The sequence below is a fragment of the Halyomorpha halys genome, unplaced genomic scaffold, assembly GCF_000696795.3.
Source record: "Halyomorpha halys isolate HHAL.00 unplaced genomic scaffold, Hhal_1.1 Scaffold108.1, whole genome shotgun sequence".
In the NCBI taxonomy this organism is placed as follows: domain Eukaryota; kingdom Metazoa; phylum Arthropoda; class Insecta; order Hemiptera; family Pentatomidae; genus Halyomorpha; species Halyomorpha halys.
The window spans coordinates 2,022,579-2,040,449 of record NW_027112950.1 but is presented as its reverse complement, the minus strand read 5'-3'; the positions used below and the strand labels follow the sequence as shown (position 1 = coordinate 2,040,449).

Below are 17,871 nucleotides of genomic sequence, written 5' to 3'. Positions count from 1 at the left end.
AAATGTTGTTGTTATCTCTTCTGTTCTATAGCCTTGATGAAGACCTGAAACTCAGGTCGAAACGTCGGCATAAAATAAATAAATATTGTTTTGTTTATTTATGTTGTTCTTTGCTGACCGCACCCCCCGATAAACTTCTTCAAGCATTAATCTACGGTCAACTATCTACATCTCACAAAGAGTTTATGTTTCCGTTAATAGATGTCAAACCCGACTGTGCTCAGAACAAAGAAACAGGCATGTTTCTTTGTTCCCAGCAATGTCATACTGTCGCCATCTATTGTTTTATTTACCTATCTAATAATAAAACTTATTTTATACAACAATTTCCTTCCTTAAATATGTTTGATTATTCTCTTTTATTTATAACTTTGCTTATTTTTATTTTTACTCTTTATTACACACACTCTAATTACACCTACATTAATTTAATGTTTCACAAACACTTCAAGTCCTAGGTTCAAACATCCCCAACTGGTCTTCTGTCCTTTTGTGGATGATTTGGACCTCTCCTTTTTTGACCACATCCAGATTTTTCATAGTCAGGATTATAATATTCACCAAAATACTCTCTAATGTCATTATGAACAATTGGTTCAACAGGAGGTTTAGCAATATTTGTTCTTTTTGCTATGAGTATATTTGTTACTTTCCTCTTCTAAATTATTTGCTTTACAATCCATATTGGTTTTATCTAGGTCCCAATTACAGTCATCTGCATTTTATCTAGGTGTTCTTTATCTTCTTCTGTATAGAAATCTTCGATAAAGTGTTTTTTCATCTTTCAGTCTAGTTTTTCTTCATCTTTGAAACGAAGTCCCGAGTCACCAGTTAAGACTTTTAGTTCTGGTAACCTTTCAGCAGGTCTCTCTTTCTCTGGCTATTTGTCTTGGTGCTTCTTGGCTTTTCCTTCATTTTTTACTTTAATGTTTACCAATATTTCACCACTTTCATCATCATTTGATGTTTGTTGTTGATCTGATGTCTCTTGTTCTATCAGTACAGGAACTTTGTCTTTGGAGTCATCATCAGTTTCTTCCGTGCTTCCTTCCTGGGAAAAGATGACATCATTTTCCTTTTCAAATTCCTTGGTCAGTGATTGTAAATCACCACACAACTTTGGAACAACTAAAACATACTGAAAGTTAGAGTTGTTTATACCACCTTTGCTATGGTTCTTCATTTTAATTTTTTTTTTCGATGAATTTTATCAATATCCCTTTCATCTTCTTTTGTTTCTTCAGATTCTTCCTCAACCAAATACCAATTATCACAGGTAATTGCACATAAGGCAAATTATGTGGCCAAGGATGCTCTATGTTGTCTTCTTGATTAAGGCTTTTCTGTATCAGAGGGTCCATTTCTGTTGGGTTATTCATTTTTTTTTTTCGTTGAACCAGCACTCATTTTTCAGATGACCTTTTTTTTTTGCCAATAAAGCAAACTTTTAGACTGAAGTTTGCCCTTTCATGAAATATTTGTTTCTATTGGTGCTGTTACTCCATTCAAATGATAAAAGCATTTGCCTTAGCTAAGTGAATTTAATATTACTATTTACCTAAATAGCGATGACAACAGGATCATAATATGGTGGTAAGTCTTCAATGATATATCTCACCAATTCCCTGTCTGGTAAGGATTTACCCAGTTGAGCTATCTCTTGAACTAAACATTGAAACCTCATAAGATATTCATCCAATGTTTCACCACTGTTTTTCCTAATTTTGGCAAGGTAAAACATTAAATCAATCACTTTCTCCTCTAGAACGCCCTCAAACCTCACAATCCAATCAATCAATCCACTTTAATTTTCAAAAAAATAGTACAAAGTTTGGAAAATGACCCATATACTTTTTTGGAAATGAAGTTACATTAAGACCTGACCTATAAACCCAGAATGTAATATTGATTAATGTAATTTTAATTATTCTATGCAAAAGTTTTTTTTTTATTTTATATACAGGATTAAGCAATGAACTTCTTGAGTCACAAAGAACGTTTGATGTAAAGGTTTGTGAGATACTGGAAAATTTCATAATGGGTGAACCCCAACCAGTTTGCTTGCTAGCTCATAACGGCTATAGATTTGACTTTCCATTATTGCAAGCTCATACTAAAATTTTGGGAAAGGTTTGTATACAACATAAGCATGTATTCTAGAAATGTATAATTCAGTGTATAAATTTTTATGTAGCCAAACAACTTACATTTTGTTTCTCAAACATTTGATGTGCCCAGTATAAACCTTAGTTTTCTTCATATAGCTGTGATTAGAATATCTCATTATTTCTTCACATCTCAAAATATACTAATTTTTATATAAATTTCACCTTGTATAGGGATTACATAAATCGTAGAGGGACAAAATATTTAGCAATCCAGGAACCTAGTATCAGGGAAAAAAGACCATCCTGGTAAAATCTTCTCTTTTTGGTTGATACAAAAGAATAAGAAATCAACATTTTATAAAAGCAGTGTTTCACTATTGGGCAATAATGGCTAAAAAGGATTGAAATTCTCAAGATAATGCAAAATAAACTTAAGTCTGAATCTCAAGGCCATAAAAGTATTGCCACAGATGTTAATTCTTTTTTCTCAACACTATTATATACTCAGTACTATTATTTTATTTGAAGTCATAAACAACAAAACACTTCACGAACAGGCAACTCTTAACTTTTGATTACTGATTACGATGGTAAGAAAAACTTTAAATCACTACAAAGTATATTAATAAGTAGTATTTGTAATAGTATTTATGTTGTTACAACTTAAATATTGTCACAAATTCAACTTGAATGTTTAGGTGCTCGACTTAGGTATTTTGGTCTACAAAACCAGAAATAAAATGTATTCATATCTGTGAGGTAACAAAATTTTTCCATAAATCTATATATTAATCATCACTAATCCGGGCCTGTATATTTTGGTGGACCATAGGAAGTTTTTAGTGAGTAATCATCAATTGCACTTAGTAATTTAGATAATGTGAAATCCCATAAAATCCATGAAAATTCAACTTTTAGTATTTTTAAAGTGCTTTCTAATAGTTTTCAATTTGCGGTTTAAACTCAAATTAAGTGTTTTGGTCTTACTTCCAGTGACCACAGAAATTGAAAGGATCTAATTAATATTAAAATAAAATATACAACATTATTCTATTCATTTATATATATATATTTTTAAATTAATCAAAACATAAGCTTTGAGTTAGAGATGGAAATGCCTGTCATATTATTTTTTTAGTTAGTAATGTAAATTCCAAATAAAATTAAATGATAAAGAAAAAGAGAATATATATATATATATATAAACCCATGTATATTTACGTACGTGTACACATCATAGAAATATTTTATTTTACATTTTTATGCAAGAAGTTATCTTATATTATTTTTCTGTTATAATTTGAGGAAATATGCCTGTTTTATTTGATATTATGCTGCTATTTGGAATTTTCTTTGCACAAATATTCATCCTTTAAATATAACATTATTTGTTTAGTTTTTTTTGTTTTTTTTTAATACTTACTGGTAACAGTTTTGTTAAGTTAATTAATTTTGAACCCCCACTGTCGCCACAAGAGCTATGAGCTACACCATTATTTACTTCAATTAAGTCTTCCTTTTAAGATTTTGATAAAATTTTAGCTATTTAATTGAAGCTATACCATATTATATTATTATTAAATGTCTAATACAATTTAATTTTTCAGCCACTTCCAGATACTGTGTTATGCAGTGACACTTTACATGCATTTCGAGAATTACAAATTCTAGAAAAACCACCTCCTTGGCAAATCCCTCAAGAAGTTATTCAGCCGTACACTCCACCTCATCAAGAAGATGATGAATGGATCACTAATTCTTCTACAGAAATATGCAGGGTTATCGATGAATTGGAAAAGTCAGTCTTGAACGATGATATTCATCTTAGTTTGGATTATGTTTACGGTAAGACACCTGAGAAGAAGAGGCTTCCTAGGGAAGATCCGCCTCCGAGGAGAAGAGAAAGTGTTCCTCAAGGACCCACGCCAATTCCATCCAAGGTCAGAAGAAACCTGTTTGGTTCTCCAGTCAAAAAACCCTCTTATAGACTTGAAAATGTGTATCAACATCTATTGAAGAAAAAAATTTCAAATGCTCATTCTGCTGAAGGGGATAGTTATGCAATCCTTGAATGCATCAGTGCAATAGGTCCTCCTTTTCACAACTGGGTATTAACTAATCATAGGAAATTGTCCAGCATTTTGAAATTATGGTAAATCCTATATGTTTATATTTGCATGTTCAATAATACATCATAAAATATTTTTGTTTTATTAATATGTTGTTTTTATGTTTATACCCTGAACAGCGATAGAATTAGAAGTGGTAACTCTGATTGGAACTGCCTTGTGTTAGCAATTACTTAATCTTAAATTATAGAACTTAAAATGAGGTGTTAATAGTTAACCGTAGATTAAAATGAGGAGAAGGGTTGGTGGTACAGTCAGTGAAGAACACAAATAAGTAAAGACTTATTCGTTAGTACTAAGATTTCGGCCAGAATTTCTATCCTTCATCAGGGATAAGAACAAAAACCAATGAATAAAGGATATATAGAATGTTATATATGTATATATAGTTGACCGTAAAAATTGATATATAAGATGATCAGGGTTGCGGTCAAAAGAGAATATGGTTACATAAATAGTGTTAATAGACATGAATAGTTCAAGTTTTAAAAGAAGGTGAAGACTGTATGAGAAGATTAATTAATTTTGATACTACTCTTCTCATACAGCCTTCACCTTCTTATAATACTTGAATTATTCATGTTTGTTAACACTATTTATGTAACCATATGTAAGTTATTTTTTTATTTTCTAATCATTCTATATATCCTTTATTCATTGTTTATCTTGTTTTTTGTTCTTGCCCTGATGCAGGCTTGAAATTCTGGTAAGACTAATAAATAAGTCTTTGTGTTCTTCACTGACTGCACCCTCAACCATCTTCTCCTCATATATATTATCCACGGTCAACTATCTTCTCATCATTAGAAATCTATTTAAAAAAAATAAAAATCTATGCCACTACTACCTACGAAGGGTTAAGGGTTCAGTACTTTGTAAGGAAGTACAATAGTAGGTCTAGTAACAACTAGACCAACGGTTGTGCAAGGAGGTAACTTGGTCAGAATCACGCTTGACTGCAAGATTTTTACCCAATTTATGAGGCTGAGTGGACCCCAGAACCCACAGGGTTTACTCGCGACTACAGTGTAACTTTATTATTTATTTATCACCCTACCCTGCCTATTAGACAATACGGGTGTTCGTAGCAGTGGGTACAACTCATTGCTGCAAAAATTATTTGTTTTAATTTAATAAATTGAATATTTGGGAATAGGCTAGGGATAGGTTGTATTTGTCAGTTTTGTGGTTAACATGGAAAGACTTTAATTGTACATAAATGCTTTTGGATAGAAGTCATTTGTCATGGTGATGGATGGTGGCTAGAATGGAAGTATTGTCGAAATCAAATGAGTGGTTTTATGATGAGGAAGTTTAGAAGCAGTAAAGAGACAGAATATTTGTGTTAGGTTATATGGCCTTTAAGTAGGTATTTAGTTTCGACAATGTAAGATGAGCTGCAATTAGGAGTGGAACAAGAGATATGATATATAACATGAGAATGGTATTGAAGAAGAGTAGGAGATCTTTAAGATATGAGTAGATATAAGAAAGTTTGTTGAGGGAGGAGAGTAGCTGCTACAGCTATTGTTTTGGAGGTTTCCCAGATTGCCTTTTCCTCATATGGAATTCCAGTACACTGATTTATTACTTAGCTTTCATTTAACCCAAAATGTAGTGCTTATAACAGCGCTTGCAAAAACTACTACTAAACATTTTCTGTTAGACATATTATTATATAATACTGTTGAATTTGTAAATATATTATGCTATGTAAGGTATTAACGACAGTAGATTACACTTAAATATACTTAAAACACTGATTTTTAAGTTTAGGTACCCAAAACTTATGACTATTCAGGTAAAAATGGCTAATCAAAGGAGGAAAGATTTGAGATATCAGTACTTAGGTTCCTTTGTAACTAAGGGTATTGAGGCATCATGTTAGCAACTTGAGTCTGCAGCAGTGCTAATTCGAATCAGGTCTAGGAGGTAGACTTAATTTTTTTGGGCAGCCACAAAGAATGAAAACTTGTCTCTGTTTAGAATAGGTTAGGTTACTGATAGAAAACCTCCCTACTGCTAATCAGGTATAATCAGGTTAGAAAGAAGGAAAAAACAAAATCCATGCTTAAATACTCCATTTATTATAAAAATATGTGTTGATACTTCATCATATCATAAATAAGGTACACTTACACTAAAGCATCTATTCAATGTAATTTCTTATGTAGTAATTAACATGAAAGATGATCCTACTTGTTACTTTGTAATTATTTAAATCTAAAAAATCAATGATTTAACATCTTTGTGGAATAAAATAACACCTCAGAAAGATATTAACAAAACTGAAGTACAATAAATGTACGTTCAAATAAGGTAGATAGCTAATAATATGGTAACTAAATTAAAGAATATAAGTTTTTAACAAAACTAACTAAATTAATGAAAATACCATTTTAAATAATTTAGCTTGTTTTATTCAGCACATTCAGACAAGAAAATACTAAAATCTACTTCTAATAAGTTTTCATTATATATTTTTTTTGTTATATTTATTTATGTAAGTATTGATTTTGAGAATTGTCTCAAGCTCATAAAAAATACAAATCAACGTCAACTTTGAAAAGATATTTGAATGTTCATCTCAGTTATCAAATCATTTAACTTAGCTTTAAGTTATTCCGACACTACTCTAAAATCAAAGTAACAAACATAATTTTGACAGGTGAATACAAAAAAAAGAAAATCTAGAAAAGATCAATTTTGTATACCAAGTTTTAATAAATAGTTACCAAACAGCTGTATCTTCAAAGTTAAAACCTCTAACCAAGAAATTGCTAATTTTTTTTTTTTTTTTTATCAAAATAATATTTTTTAACATTTTTTTTTCATTATATTATATTCAATAGGAAAATGAGTTTGGTTTTTTTTTTTATAAATACATGATACAGTGACAAACCACAAAATCATGAGATATTTTTTTGTATTCTGCAAAAATGAAAATCCTGATGAAATTTATCCAAACTCTTAATTCTTGAGATTAAAAAATGCAACAGCTAGAGTTTTCTTCATTTTTCCCTATTTTATCCTGTAAACTTAAATCACCGATTGGTAGCTCATTTTCAGCAATTTTGAACAAGGATAAAATATAAGATCTGAGTTTCTCTTTGTCCTTTTTTAAAATCAAGTCATTAATTTTTGATATAACACGACTTATTTGATTTGCCATATTAATTGAATGGGGTTGAGTTAGTTTATCAAACAGATTGTTTCCTTTGTGCCAGTAATAAGGCAGTTTTTTTTCATTCAAAGTTACATATAGTTTGTTGAGCATCTGGAAAAAAAAAAAAAAAAGTGAAAACAGCATTGAAATGCAATAAGAATTGACATGTAAATTAATTATTCAGATGATATCTTTGGTTATTTTGTTTACTAATGAACTATGATATTTAATTAAATCTGGTGCCTTTTAAAACTATTTAATAGATAAGTACTGTTTTAGTTAATGTATACTCCTCAAGAATATTGACATGGTGTAAGATTAAAATTACTGTAAATTAAATATGAAGTAAAAATTAAAAAATATTTAAGAAAAAAAAGATGAAAGTTGCAGGAAATGAAATTTACTAATTTAATGTTTAAGAAGAAAGGCCACAAAATTGACCAATTTAACAAAATAGCTAATCAATAATTTTAAATTGATTTGTCAAGCAAATACAAATTTGTGCAATGCATAAAAAAAATAGTCAGCATTTACCAATGATACAGGAATATATTAGAAAATATATGGGTGTGCATGCTCACATAGATATTTATTTACTGATATATGAGATGTAGCATTCCAAAACCAATATTTTTTTTTTTTTTTTTAATTAACAGTTTTGGTTCTAGATTATGTTAAGGTAAAGGAATCTTCCAAAAACATTTAAATCACATGTTAAATGTTTTGGATAAAGCATAAAATACTTGATGATAATGAAGTAGAAGATGGGCTTGACTGGATTTGGAATTGAAGTTCTGATATATAAATACTCAAATACGAAAAATCGCGAAAGGAATAATATACAAAATTAAAGTGGATTATCATGATTTAGGATGTCATTAAATATCTAAATCAAGCTTTAAAAGTCCAACTAACCTACAAAAATATGCATTAATAGATATAAATCAGTTATCTCTAAATAAAATTTCAAGATTTAAAAGAAAAATCAAAGAACTTGAAAGATAAAAAACATTAAGATATTTAAAAGTAAGATTTTTGTAAATATCAATGAGAGAAACACTTTGTTCTGAAAGGGATACTGCTGAACTGTTTTAGGTTGACATACACACAGCACATATAGAGTTACCAAATGTGGAAAAAACTCAGCCTTTATATTGTCTCACTTAATGACACAATGTAAATTAAAAACTTTAAAACCAGAAAAGTGGATATTAAAAAACACAGAAGCAGAAAATGTCCTGTCCAGTCAGAGAGCAAAGCTCCTCTGAGAATTAAAAAAACAAGTGACTGAAAACTTACCTAACGCATCATAAGATAAAAATACTGGTTACAGAGATTAAAAAGTTTTTAAAAAAGCAGTTCGCACACTAGACAATGAGGGACAATAGTTGCTCATGCAATCCCAAAAAATGACATTACCTTCTGTTTACATCAGAGCCCTGCTCTGTGCTTTACTGCAGTCACCCTGAATGTGTTAAATGTTATTCAAAATTATTGTGGAAAATTCGGTCTGAAATTAAGAGAGATAATGACTGCTTATCAGTGAAGACATGCATATATTTCTTTTAAATCCAATCAATTGTTAATACCTTGAGGGGCATATTGTGTTAATGCAGTTAATTAAAATAATAATACTGGAAAAACTGATCTTTGGGTGTCTCATATATTAAGATATTGTGATGGCTTATCTGGAGGTGGTTTCAAGTTTTGCTGTTGCGGTTATTTCGGAGGGTCTTCTTGCGGCTTCCCTTGCAAGCCAGGTCCTGGCTTAAATGTCACCTAGATAATTTCAGGTGGGATTGCAGCATCTTTGTGTATTGTATTATACTTCTGGGGTACGTTGCTAAGGGGGACATGACAAAATGAGACCCCTTGCCCTGACTTTATATAAAACCAAAAAAGAATTGAAAAAATCAGATTATGTAAATTCTGTACTCTACTGTGCTTACCAGTTGCATTTGAATTTTTAGATTCAAAGACTTTACTTTCCTTCCTTCAAACAAATTTCCTATTATCTCCTAATCTTATTTTGAATTTCTCTTCCTCACAAAAAATTCAGTTATCCAGAATGAAGGTTAACATGCTGTCGGATGAAGGATACTGTTGGATACTATCTTTTTATCTGTTGTAACCTGCCTCGTGGGCCTGATGTTTCTCCATTTAGGAACTATATTTTCATCTTAATATTGATGAGTATTATTTTTACCATAATAATCAGTTTATTTAAGAACAAGATATTATTAAACATATTTTTTTTTTAGAAACTAAGAGTTACCAACTGTAGATACACTAATAGTTCATGAGGTTTGTTTCAGTATTTGACAAGATTGTTATTTACATAATTAGCTCTTTTGACCACCTGGACAATAGAATGTCACATATACAGAAGAAACCCCTATGTAATTTTATTTAGAGTATGAACATTCTGTTACAACTATTACAGCACAATGAGGGGATATGAGTCAGCAGAGTGGAATATTTTGAGTGTAGCTAACAAAAACCATGAACTAAATGGAAATTGGGAAAAACATAAAAGACTAAGTAATGAAATTTAAGGAAATATGTAAATAAATTGAGAGAGCCAAAACCTGATTTGCAAAAAGAGTTCAATGGTAAATTCCAAAGATGTGAAGCACCTGCAGAAAAAAGTAAAAAAAAAAAAAAAAAAGAATTTACTCATGACTAACTGCCATGAATTCTAAAGGCTATAAAAAATGACAACAAACAATATAATATTTTAATATTAAGATAATAACTAAACAGTTATAAAAATATATAAATCACTAATACAACTTACATAAATAAATAAATAGCCCTGTCTTTTTTCCCAAAATCTAGTCCTGTTGTACATAGAACATTCATGAGCTTCCCATAAAAATAATGTTTTAATAAAATAGCTAGCAATTTGTAAATCTCGAGCATCACGCAAAGCCTGAAATTATAATTTTAAATAAGAAAGATGAAGATAAACTAATGTATTACTATCATAATTGTAATAAATGTTATGATAAATGATTAGGCTTGTGATTCAGCCATATTTCAGTAATAATATTAAGTTTGAGCAACAGGATAATATATTGTATTACTTTGGCTAATAAGTTAAAAATATAATAGTTCATAGAATAAAAAGCATATAAACAATATTTTGAAATTATAAGTCACATTGTAAGCTAAAAATTTCTGGTAATCTCTTGGGTGGTAGAAATAGTTATTAAATATTGTGGTCAAAATAAATGAAGCTTAAAATAGTGTAAACCATAATGATGCTGGTAATCAGATCTTTACTTGAAAAAAAAAACAATTTAATGTTCAGCTTTAAATAAACTGAATAAAAATTCATTGTGGATGATAAAAGAAAGCTGAAGCTTTGCTAACAGTCAACTTAGAGAGAGTAGTTAATAATAATCAAGATAATTACTAACTACGTGGTTGCGGGGACGTTTTTTCCTGTTTTTGTTAGGTAAAGTATTGAAAAATTTATAGTTTCTACCTTTAAAATTCAAGGTAAGTCGTTTATAACAATTAGGATTTATTAATAAACATTTTAATGTGTATTTCAAAACTAAAATTACCAATTCTAATATTTGTTTTAAGGATGACAATTATTGGTGATCATGCTGTATTGCTGACTCCCCATGTCAATAATTGAATTTCTATTATTTTAATTAAATAACTCATTTTATTCAGCGAATCAAAATCATTCATTGATATAATAAAGCCGAAGTTGTCTTTACATTATTGTAATTAGTGAAATGGGGTGTCAAAAGGGCAGGAACTAGGCGGTGATGAGATGTGCCCCTCGCCAAGAGTGCAAAATTAACAATGAAAAATTCTCCTTTTTTTTATACTGGTGCAATTTATCAAGCAATAACAATTCCACATTAAAGTAAGAAATAATTTCAAGCTATTAAAAATTACTGCACGTGAACTATCTGTAATATTGATTTATGGTCGATAAACAAAAAGTTAAAAATATTATGTTGCAGAAGCTGTTTAAAAAAAAAAAAAAGTTACACCTATATTAATGTGTTATATATACTATGATTAAGAAGTCCTCAGCCCTATTATTTCCGTTACTATTTAATGATATATTTTATGATTTAATAATTTTATAAGTAGATCAATCATTCGCAAACATGGTTTTATAACACCTTAACACTTGGTTCAGTTTCAAATTGTGGTTTAGCTTTTCTTTGATAATAAGTGTTCTTATATTACAATAATAAACAATTTTACAGAAATTTAAAAAAATCGTTCAGAATATTTTAGATAATAATAAAAGAAACTACCTGAGTGAAAAAAATTAAACTATATTGGGTTGTGCGATCATGGATGGCCAAAGTGATTCGTTGTTTGGCATAAAAAAAAAACTCCCACATTCTCATGGGGCTCAGAAAAAATAAATAGGTAAAAATACAAATACTGGGACAAAGAAACCATTCTTTTTGTTTTTGAAGTATTGTAATATACTTAAAGTTAGTTCTTTAAACAATTCAATATGTAATAAGACTTTTCATATAATTGAAGGGGTGGGGTATGTTTAGTCAGATAGGTTAAACTTTGAACACTGATGATCATATTAACTAATATCAGTGAACATTTATTTTAATTTATTTCAGTGAACATTATTTTAATTTTTTTTACTAACATCTATTTTTTTGGACTATCAATTTTATACGCTGAGGATATTGTTGAATAAATATCATTAAAAAAAAAAATTAATACATTAACATTTTTTATAATAACCTTTCATGGATCTGAGCTTTCAGTTACCTGTAATGTATCTGGCTATTTACCTAAACAATACTACCATACACCAAATATGATATATTATGACTATTCTGGAATTCACATCACTGCAAAGATTTTGTTATACAGCCCTAAGTATTCTTTAAATAAACCTGTAATCTACAATAATATTGACCAAAAATTTATTGATATAAGTTAAAGAATTATTGAATAGAGCATACCTTCAAATGTCTGTTAATTAATTTAAGTTTATATTTGCTTCCTGTGAGTTTTCTCTCTGAATAAGGAAAAGAAACTCTCCAAAAACGACTATCAGTAGATTCTTTAGGAACAATCATCCAGCAAGCAGCCTACAACATAGCATTGACTTAAATCATAATATTAAAATTCACTTTTTATATTAAATTAAAAAATAATGCATGAGCAGTAATCATCTGTAAGTACAAATGAAAGAGATAAACAAAAGTAAAGTGGTGTCTATACTTTAATTTAACTGATTTTTAAATTAATTATTGAATATTAAACATTAAGTAGTATTTTTTTTTTACCTGGCATTAAAGAGAAAAACACCATAATATTATAATGAGCTTATTAAAGCTTGAGATATGTAGATTGGTTTTTTTTAAGAATCTGAGTGTACTTGAGGGATTGATCAACCAACACCTTTTGGCATCCATGATATGGTCCACTCCAAACAGTGCAAACCTCAGCCCTGCAAATTGTTCACACTAGCATATAATGTGGTATGCCGTCTCATCCTCAGCATAACAGAATCTGCACAGGGTTACTTCTGTAACCTTGAGGTTAAACATATGTTTATTAAGTGTACAGTGACCTGCGTAGATCCCTGTAATTTTACTAAGAGAGTTTCTGTCCAGCTGAAGCAGTATATTGCTTTGACCTCTCCAAGGTTCATCTAGAAAAGCTTAAATTGTAGCTGTCCTTTTTTTAAGCCAATAACGCTTGGATTTTAAGCCGGAAGCTGTCTTTATATTACTTTTAGCATAGCTTAGGCTTATGCCACACACTGGCTCCAAGGTAATTGGAATGGTTTCAGAGCCATTCCTTGCTAATCTGTCTTATTACATTAAGTAGTAATAAGAATTGTGTTATTCATTGATAAATTTATTAATTCCACTAAAATTGAAATTATTACAAATTTTTTTCTAAATCATAGTGAAATAAACAATTTTCAAAACATATCAACATTTATTTTATATTAAAATAGTAGCCTTCTTCTATCTATAACAAATATAATCTAAATTAATAAAATGTTTTTTAATTTAAAAAAAAACTTTAACATCAAAATTAATTAAAATATAGGATTCTAAGATACGGTAAAAGTTTATTTTATTAAGTAGTCTCTACAAGAATGAGTGAGGGGGCATGGACTAAAATATATGAGTTAGAGGGAACTGAACATTTTTTATCTTTTGGTATAAATTAATATTCCTTTCATAAGATGGGTCCAATACATACACAAAAAGAAATGCAATATGCTTAAGTTTATTTCAAAAAGCTCAAAAAAGTGATATTTTAAGGCAGAAGGATTACTTTCAATATAAAATAATAATTACCAAATCACTATTCCACCTAATAGGACCAGGTGGTTGCATTGTTTCGGGAAACTGAAGAGTAAATACCAAGTCGACGTCTATTACATCACTTCCTATATTTACATGGAGTGTGAATGCAGGTCCACTTTTTCCAAATGTGATTCTTACCTAGAAATACCAAATCATTCTTTTTTTTCTAAAATAAGAAAATTAAATATAACACTACAATTGAATTATAATAATTAATAATATAAAAAAGTGCAAAGAATTAATTCACTGCGCAAAACTTTATTTTTATTGAGTAAAAACCTAAGTTATTTAATTTAATTTACTTTGTTCATTTTTATAAAACTCTTCACATATTTTAAATCAATTTTTTGAGATGTAGTGAAATAATGTAGTGTAAAACGATTTTTCAACTATGATTATATACATAAAATGATTTCAATAGGGAAATTGAAAATATGAAAAATATGTGGATTGTAAAGGTGCATGAGTATGGAACCATTGTTTTGAAACGTACAAAGAAAAATATAGAATAGATAGATTTTCACCTCAACAATTAAAAAAATTATTATAATCAAACTTCCTTAAAAGAAAATCTAGAATGAAGTTTAGTTTTATTATTGTTATCTATTTTCTTATTTTGTTACATTATTTTAGTTATTTGTATCTTTTTTAGCCCTGCAAAGTGAGGCCTAACATTAACTCATAATAATTAGTTTTATTACTATTTGAGTTCTTTTGGCCACACCATCTTATTTTTATATTTACCTACATTATTTTAATATTTAGGAAGAAAGAGGAACCAAAACTTCATTCTGGTACTAAGCTTCTTGACATGATGATGGCAATAAGAACAAACATGGAGTTTTCCCATTTCTAAAATGTTATGTCTTAGGATTTGTTTTCCTTTACTTTGAAATGAATATATGAAATATGTTATCATGCATGGCATAATTTAAATTAAATTAACTCATAAAAAAGCATATTCTAGGTAGTTTACAAATTAACTTCCAACCAGAGATATAGAGATATCACAGAATATGGCCAATTTTAAACAAGCGTTTTTTATAGAAAAAAGCCTATATCAATCATAAATCCTACAGGTTTATTAAATGGTTTCATTCACCTGCCAAATCATTTACAGTTAATGGTCAGCTAAAACTCATTTTCTATCCTAAAACAGATTTATCACTTCTGTCATTAACACTCTCATTTATCTTGTGTTCACAATTTGAAGACAAAGCGCTATTTCTAGCATTCGTTTTGTTTACAAAAGCCTTGAAGAATAATAAAAGCAGGAATTGGTTGAAGTATGAGTCAATACATTGGAAGAGAGAATCCATTTGCACTAAGCAGGTAATTTTGAAATTTAAGACTATTCATACAGTATAGTGGATGATGTCACATTCGTAAAAGCGCAAAGAAATGAGATGAGTTCAGTGCCCAGAACTGCTGAAGACTTTTTCAAAAAGGTTAGAATCTGTATCAAGATTCAAGTAGTATTTTACTTTTACTAACCTATGCATGAAATATATACTGAGGGAAAATATTGTGATTGTGAAAAATTTAGAATTTGAGTTTTTGAAAGAAATACACACACATTTTAAGGTCCTCTAGGTCAAAATGACCAAGTCTCGCAAAATGGTCTGGGTCAGTGTATGCGGTCAGCCTATATTGAAATGAAAAGACACATGAAACTCCAATTAAATACTAAAGGCGGGTACAACTTTTTTGATAAAATTGACTAACCAGAAGTGACTAAAGAATCGATTATCCAAATTTTTTGAATACAGCTGTAACAATTTTGATTAAACCCAGTAGCTCAATGTATAATTAAGTATTTTTTGGTGTCAGCATGATCTTATCCACATCGAAATAGTAGGACAGGGCTAAAATGTGTATTTTTCAAAAAATATGCACCTAAAAAGTACTTTTTAATTTTGTCTATTTGAAACATTTAACTATCTCACATTTTTAAAATTCCAATGAAAGGATTTGATAATTAAGCAGAAAAGAGGAAAAAGTTTTTTTTCAGGTTGAAAATACATTACTGGGAATGAGAGTAGCAGTATATTAATAATTAAAGCTTAGTGAATCTGAGGTTCAATGTCAATACTACCTAACACTGTCTACATACATCTATCCAGTGACGACATCCAAACCCAAATCTACAAGGTCGGTCTTGATGCAATTGTCCTATCTATGCTTCAGTCGACCCCTCGGACGTTTGCTCATCAGTTCTGGGATAATAATAATAAAGACTTAGCAAACCTGAGGTTCGAAGTTGATAACACTAAATACTGTTTACATACATCTGTCCAGTGACGCCTATCCAAACCCAAATCTATCAGGTCAGTCTTGATGCGATTCTCCCACCTATACTTCTCGGTTCATTGTTCATTATCTATTTAGGGATCTATTTGTTACTAAGCCCTACAACGTTATATCATCATATTATTCGCTGCAATGCTATAACCTGAATTATAACAATTTAGCATTAAATAAATGTTTCAGAGGATGTAAATTTTATTAAATTGTTATATTTTTAAATATCTGTCATACTTTTGCAATGAGAAATATTATAAGTACTTTTCTGAAAATTGTTGAAATTTGAGTTAGTCAATCCTGAGGTTCAATAGGAAAATTAATACAAGACAGTATTGCCACAGGGAATAATTAAGAAATATCTCTTTAGAAACAAATGAGGATTAATTTCAACTCAAAGTTGGGTGGTAACTGAAATTTGTGTGTTGCTCGTACCACACTAGATTTTATAAATACAATATGAATATATTAAGTAGGTAGTTGAATAACGCAAGTAGTGACCTAATCATCTTGTAACTGATTTGAAAGGCATTACCTCATTCAAGATATTCTAAGCTCCTTCTGGAACTAGCTACTCATCCATCTATTCAATAATAGAGTAAATACAATACAAATGGTAATTTGGCCATTTTACTTGAACCAGTTCTGAGCTTGATAATGGGATAGAAATTTTTTGGCAAGAACTGATAACTGAAAATAAAGATGAGGTATACCCATTAGAGATATCATGGTTATCTTGATTAGGAAAAAAAATGGTCAAGGAAACTTTGAACACCCTCCTTATTGTCCATACATGTCCCCTTGTGACTTTCTTTGTTTACACTCTTGAAAGAATCACTTGGAGAACTATTCAAAAGCAATGAAATCAAGGAGCACATAGGCTAATGGTAGAAATCTCACTCTCAAACTTTTTATGAAAAATAATTTTCAAGCTTGCTAATGGAAAAAAAATTGTTTTGATAACTCCAGAGACCACATTGAAAAAAAGTATGCATGTAGCATAAATCAATAAATAGTTACTGTTCATGTAGGATTTACCCTTGTATAAGAGGGAACACAATGAAAAGGAGAATAGAATGAAAAATAGAAAAGAGAGTTTTATGAAAGAATCTAAGTGTTATAAACTGAATAGCATAAACAATTAAATAATTTTTAACATATAGCTGAACAAGACTGAATATTTACTTCTTGTAGAAGATATTTGTGGTTTTTAACTTACCATTCTTCCAGAAGGAACAGGTACCTCTTTTGTTCCATGACCTAAACGACAGCTAATGACACCCTCCAACCATTGACGAACTTTGTTCTCAAGAAGATAACCATCATTATCACACCATTGTTTAATAGTTCTATAAAATAAAAAAAATAGTGAATTAGATAATTTTCTATGAAGTTTCATGATATAAATGATAAAGATTTATGTGAATAATTCGAGAAACAAAAAATATATAAAACTGTAAATAATACAGTAAACAGGTATACACATTTTTTTAAATGAAAAATTACTATATATATTGTAATATCCTCTTTTTTAATAAATAGTTGATATTTATAGATAAATTATTTTAATTATGTTTTTATTTATGTATATTGTTTATTTGTTATTTTAAATCAAAAAACAAGCTAACCAGTTTTCATTATCTAAAATAAAGATGCCTTTCAAAACGAGATAGATGGCGGTGCGCGTCCTTCCGAAGTGTTCGTTGGGTTGTTTGTTTGATAATATGAATTGAAATTTGTCAACTTTCGTTCTTACTATACAGTAATCAAGGAAAAGGAATATTCAAAGAAGAAATGGAAGAAAGTGAAAATTATCAATAAACTAATTACAT

At 29.4% G+C, this 17,871-nt stretch overlaps 2 protein-coding genes across 4 annotated transcripts in view; one reads left to right on the top strand and one right to left on the bottom strand.

The window, feature by feature from the left end:
* Nucleotides 1-4,325, top strand: part of LOC106677796 (uncharacterized) — an 18,335-nt gene extending 14,010 nt beyond the window's left edge. For both annotated transcript variants that reach the window (XM_067050616.1, XM_067050615.1), the window contains exons 2-3: nt 1,964-2,130; nt 3,716-4,325. In XM_067050616.1, coding sequence (XP_066906717.1) covers nt 1,964-2,130; nt 3,716-4,264 — 716 coding nt within the window. In that variant the 3' untranslated portion in view covers nt 4,265-4,325. The remainder of the gene's footprint in view (nt 1-1,963; nt 2,131-3,715) is intronic.
* Nucleotides 4,326-6,301: 1,976 nt separating this feature from the next.
* Nucleotides 6,302-17,871, bottom strand: part of LOC106677795 (cyclic GMP-AMP synthase-like receptor) — a 22,310-nt gene continuing 10,740 nt past the window's right edge. For both annotated transcript variants that reach the window (XM_014415922.2, XM_014415920.3), the window contains exons 5-9: nt 17,259-17,388; nt 13,730-13,876; nt 12,374-12,502; nt 10,201-10,335; nt 6,302-7,514 (exon numbers count right to left, since the gene is read on the bottom strand). In XM_014415922.2, the coding sequence (XP_014271408.1) occupies nt 7,221-7,514; nt 10,201-10,335; nt 12,374-12,502; nt 13,730-13,876; nt 17,259-17,388 (835 nt within the window). In that variant the 3' untranslated portion in view covers nt 6,302-7,220. The remainder of the gene's footprint in view (nt 7,515-10,200; nt 10,336-12,373; nt 12,503-13,729; nt 13,877-17,258; nt 17,389-17,871) is intronic.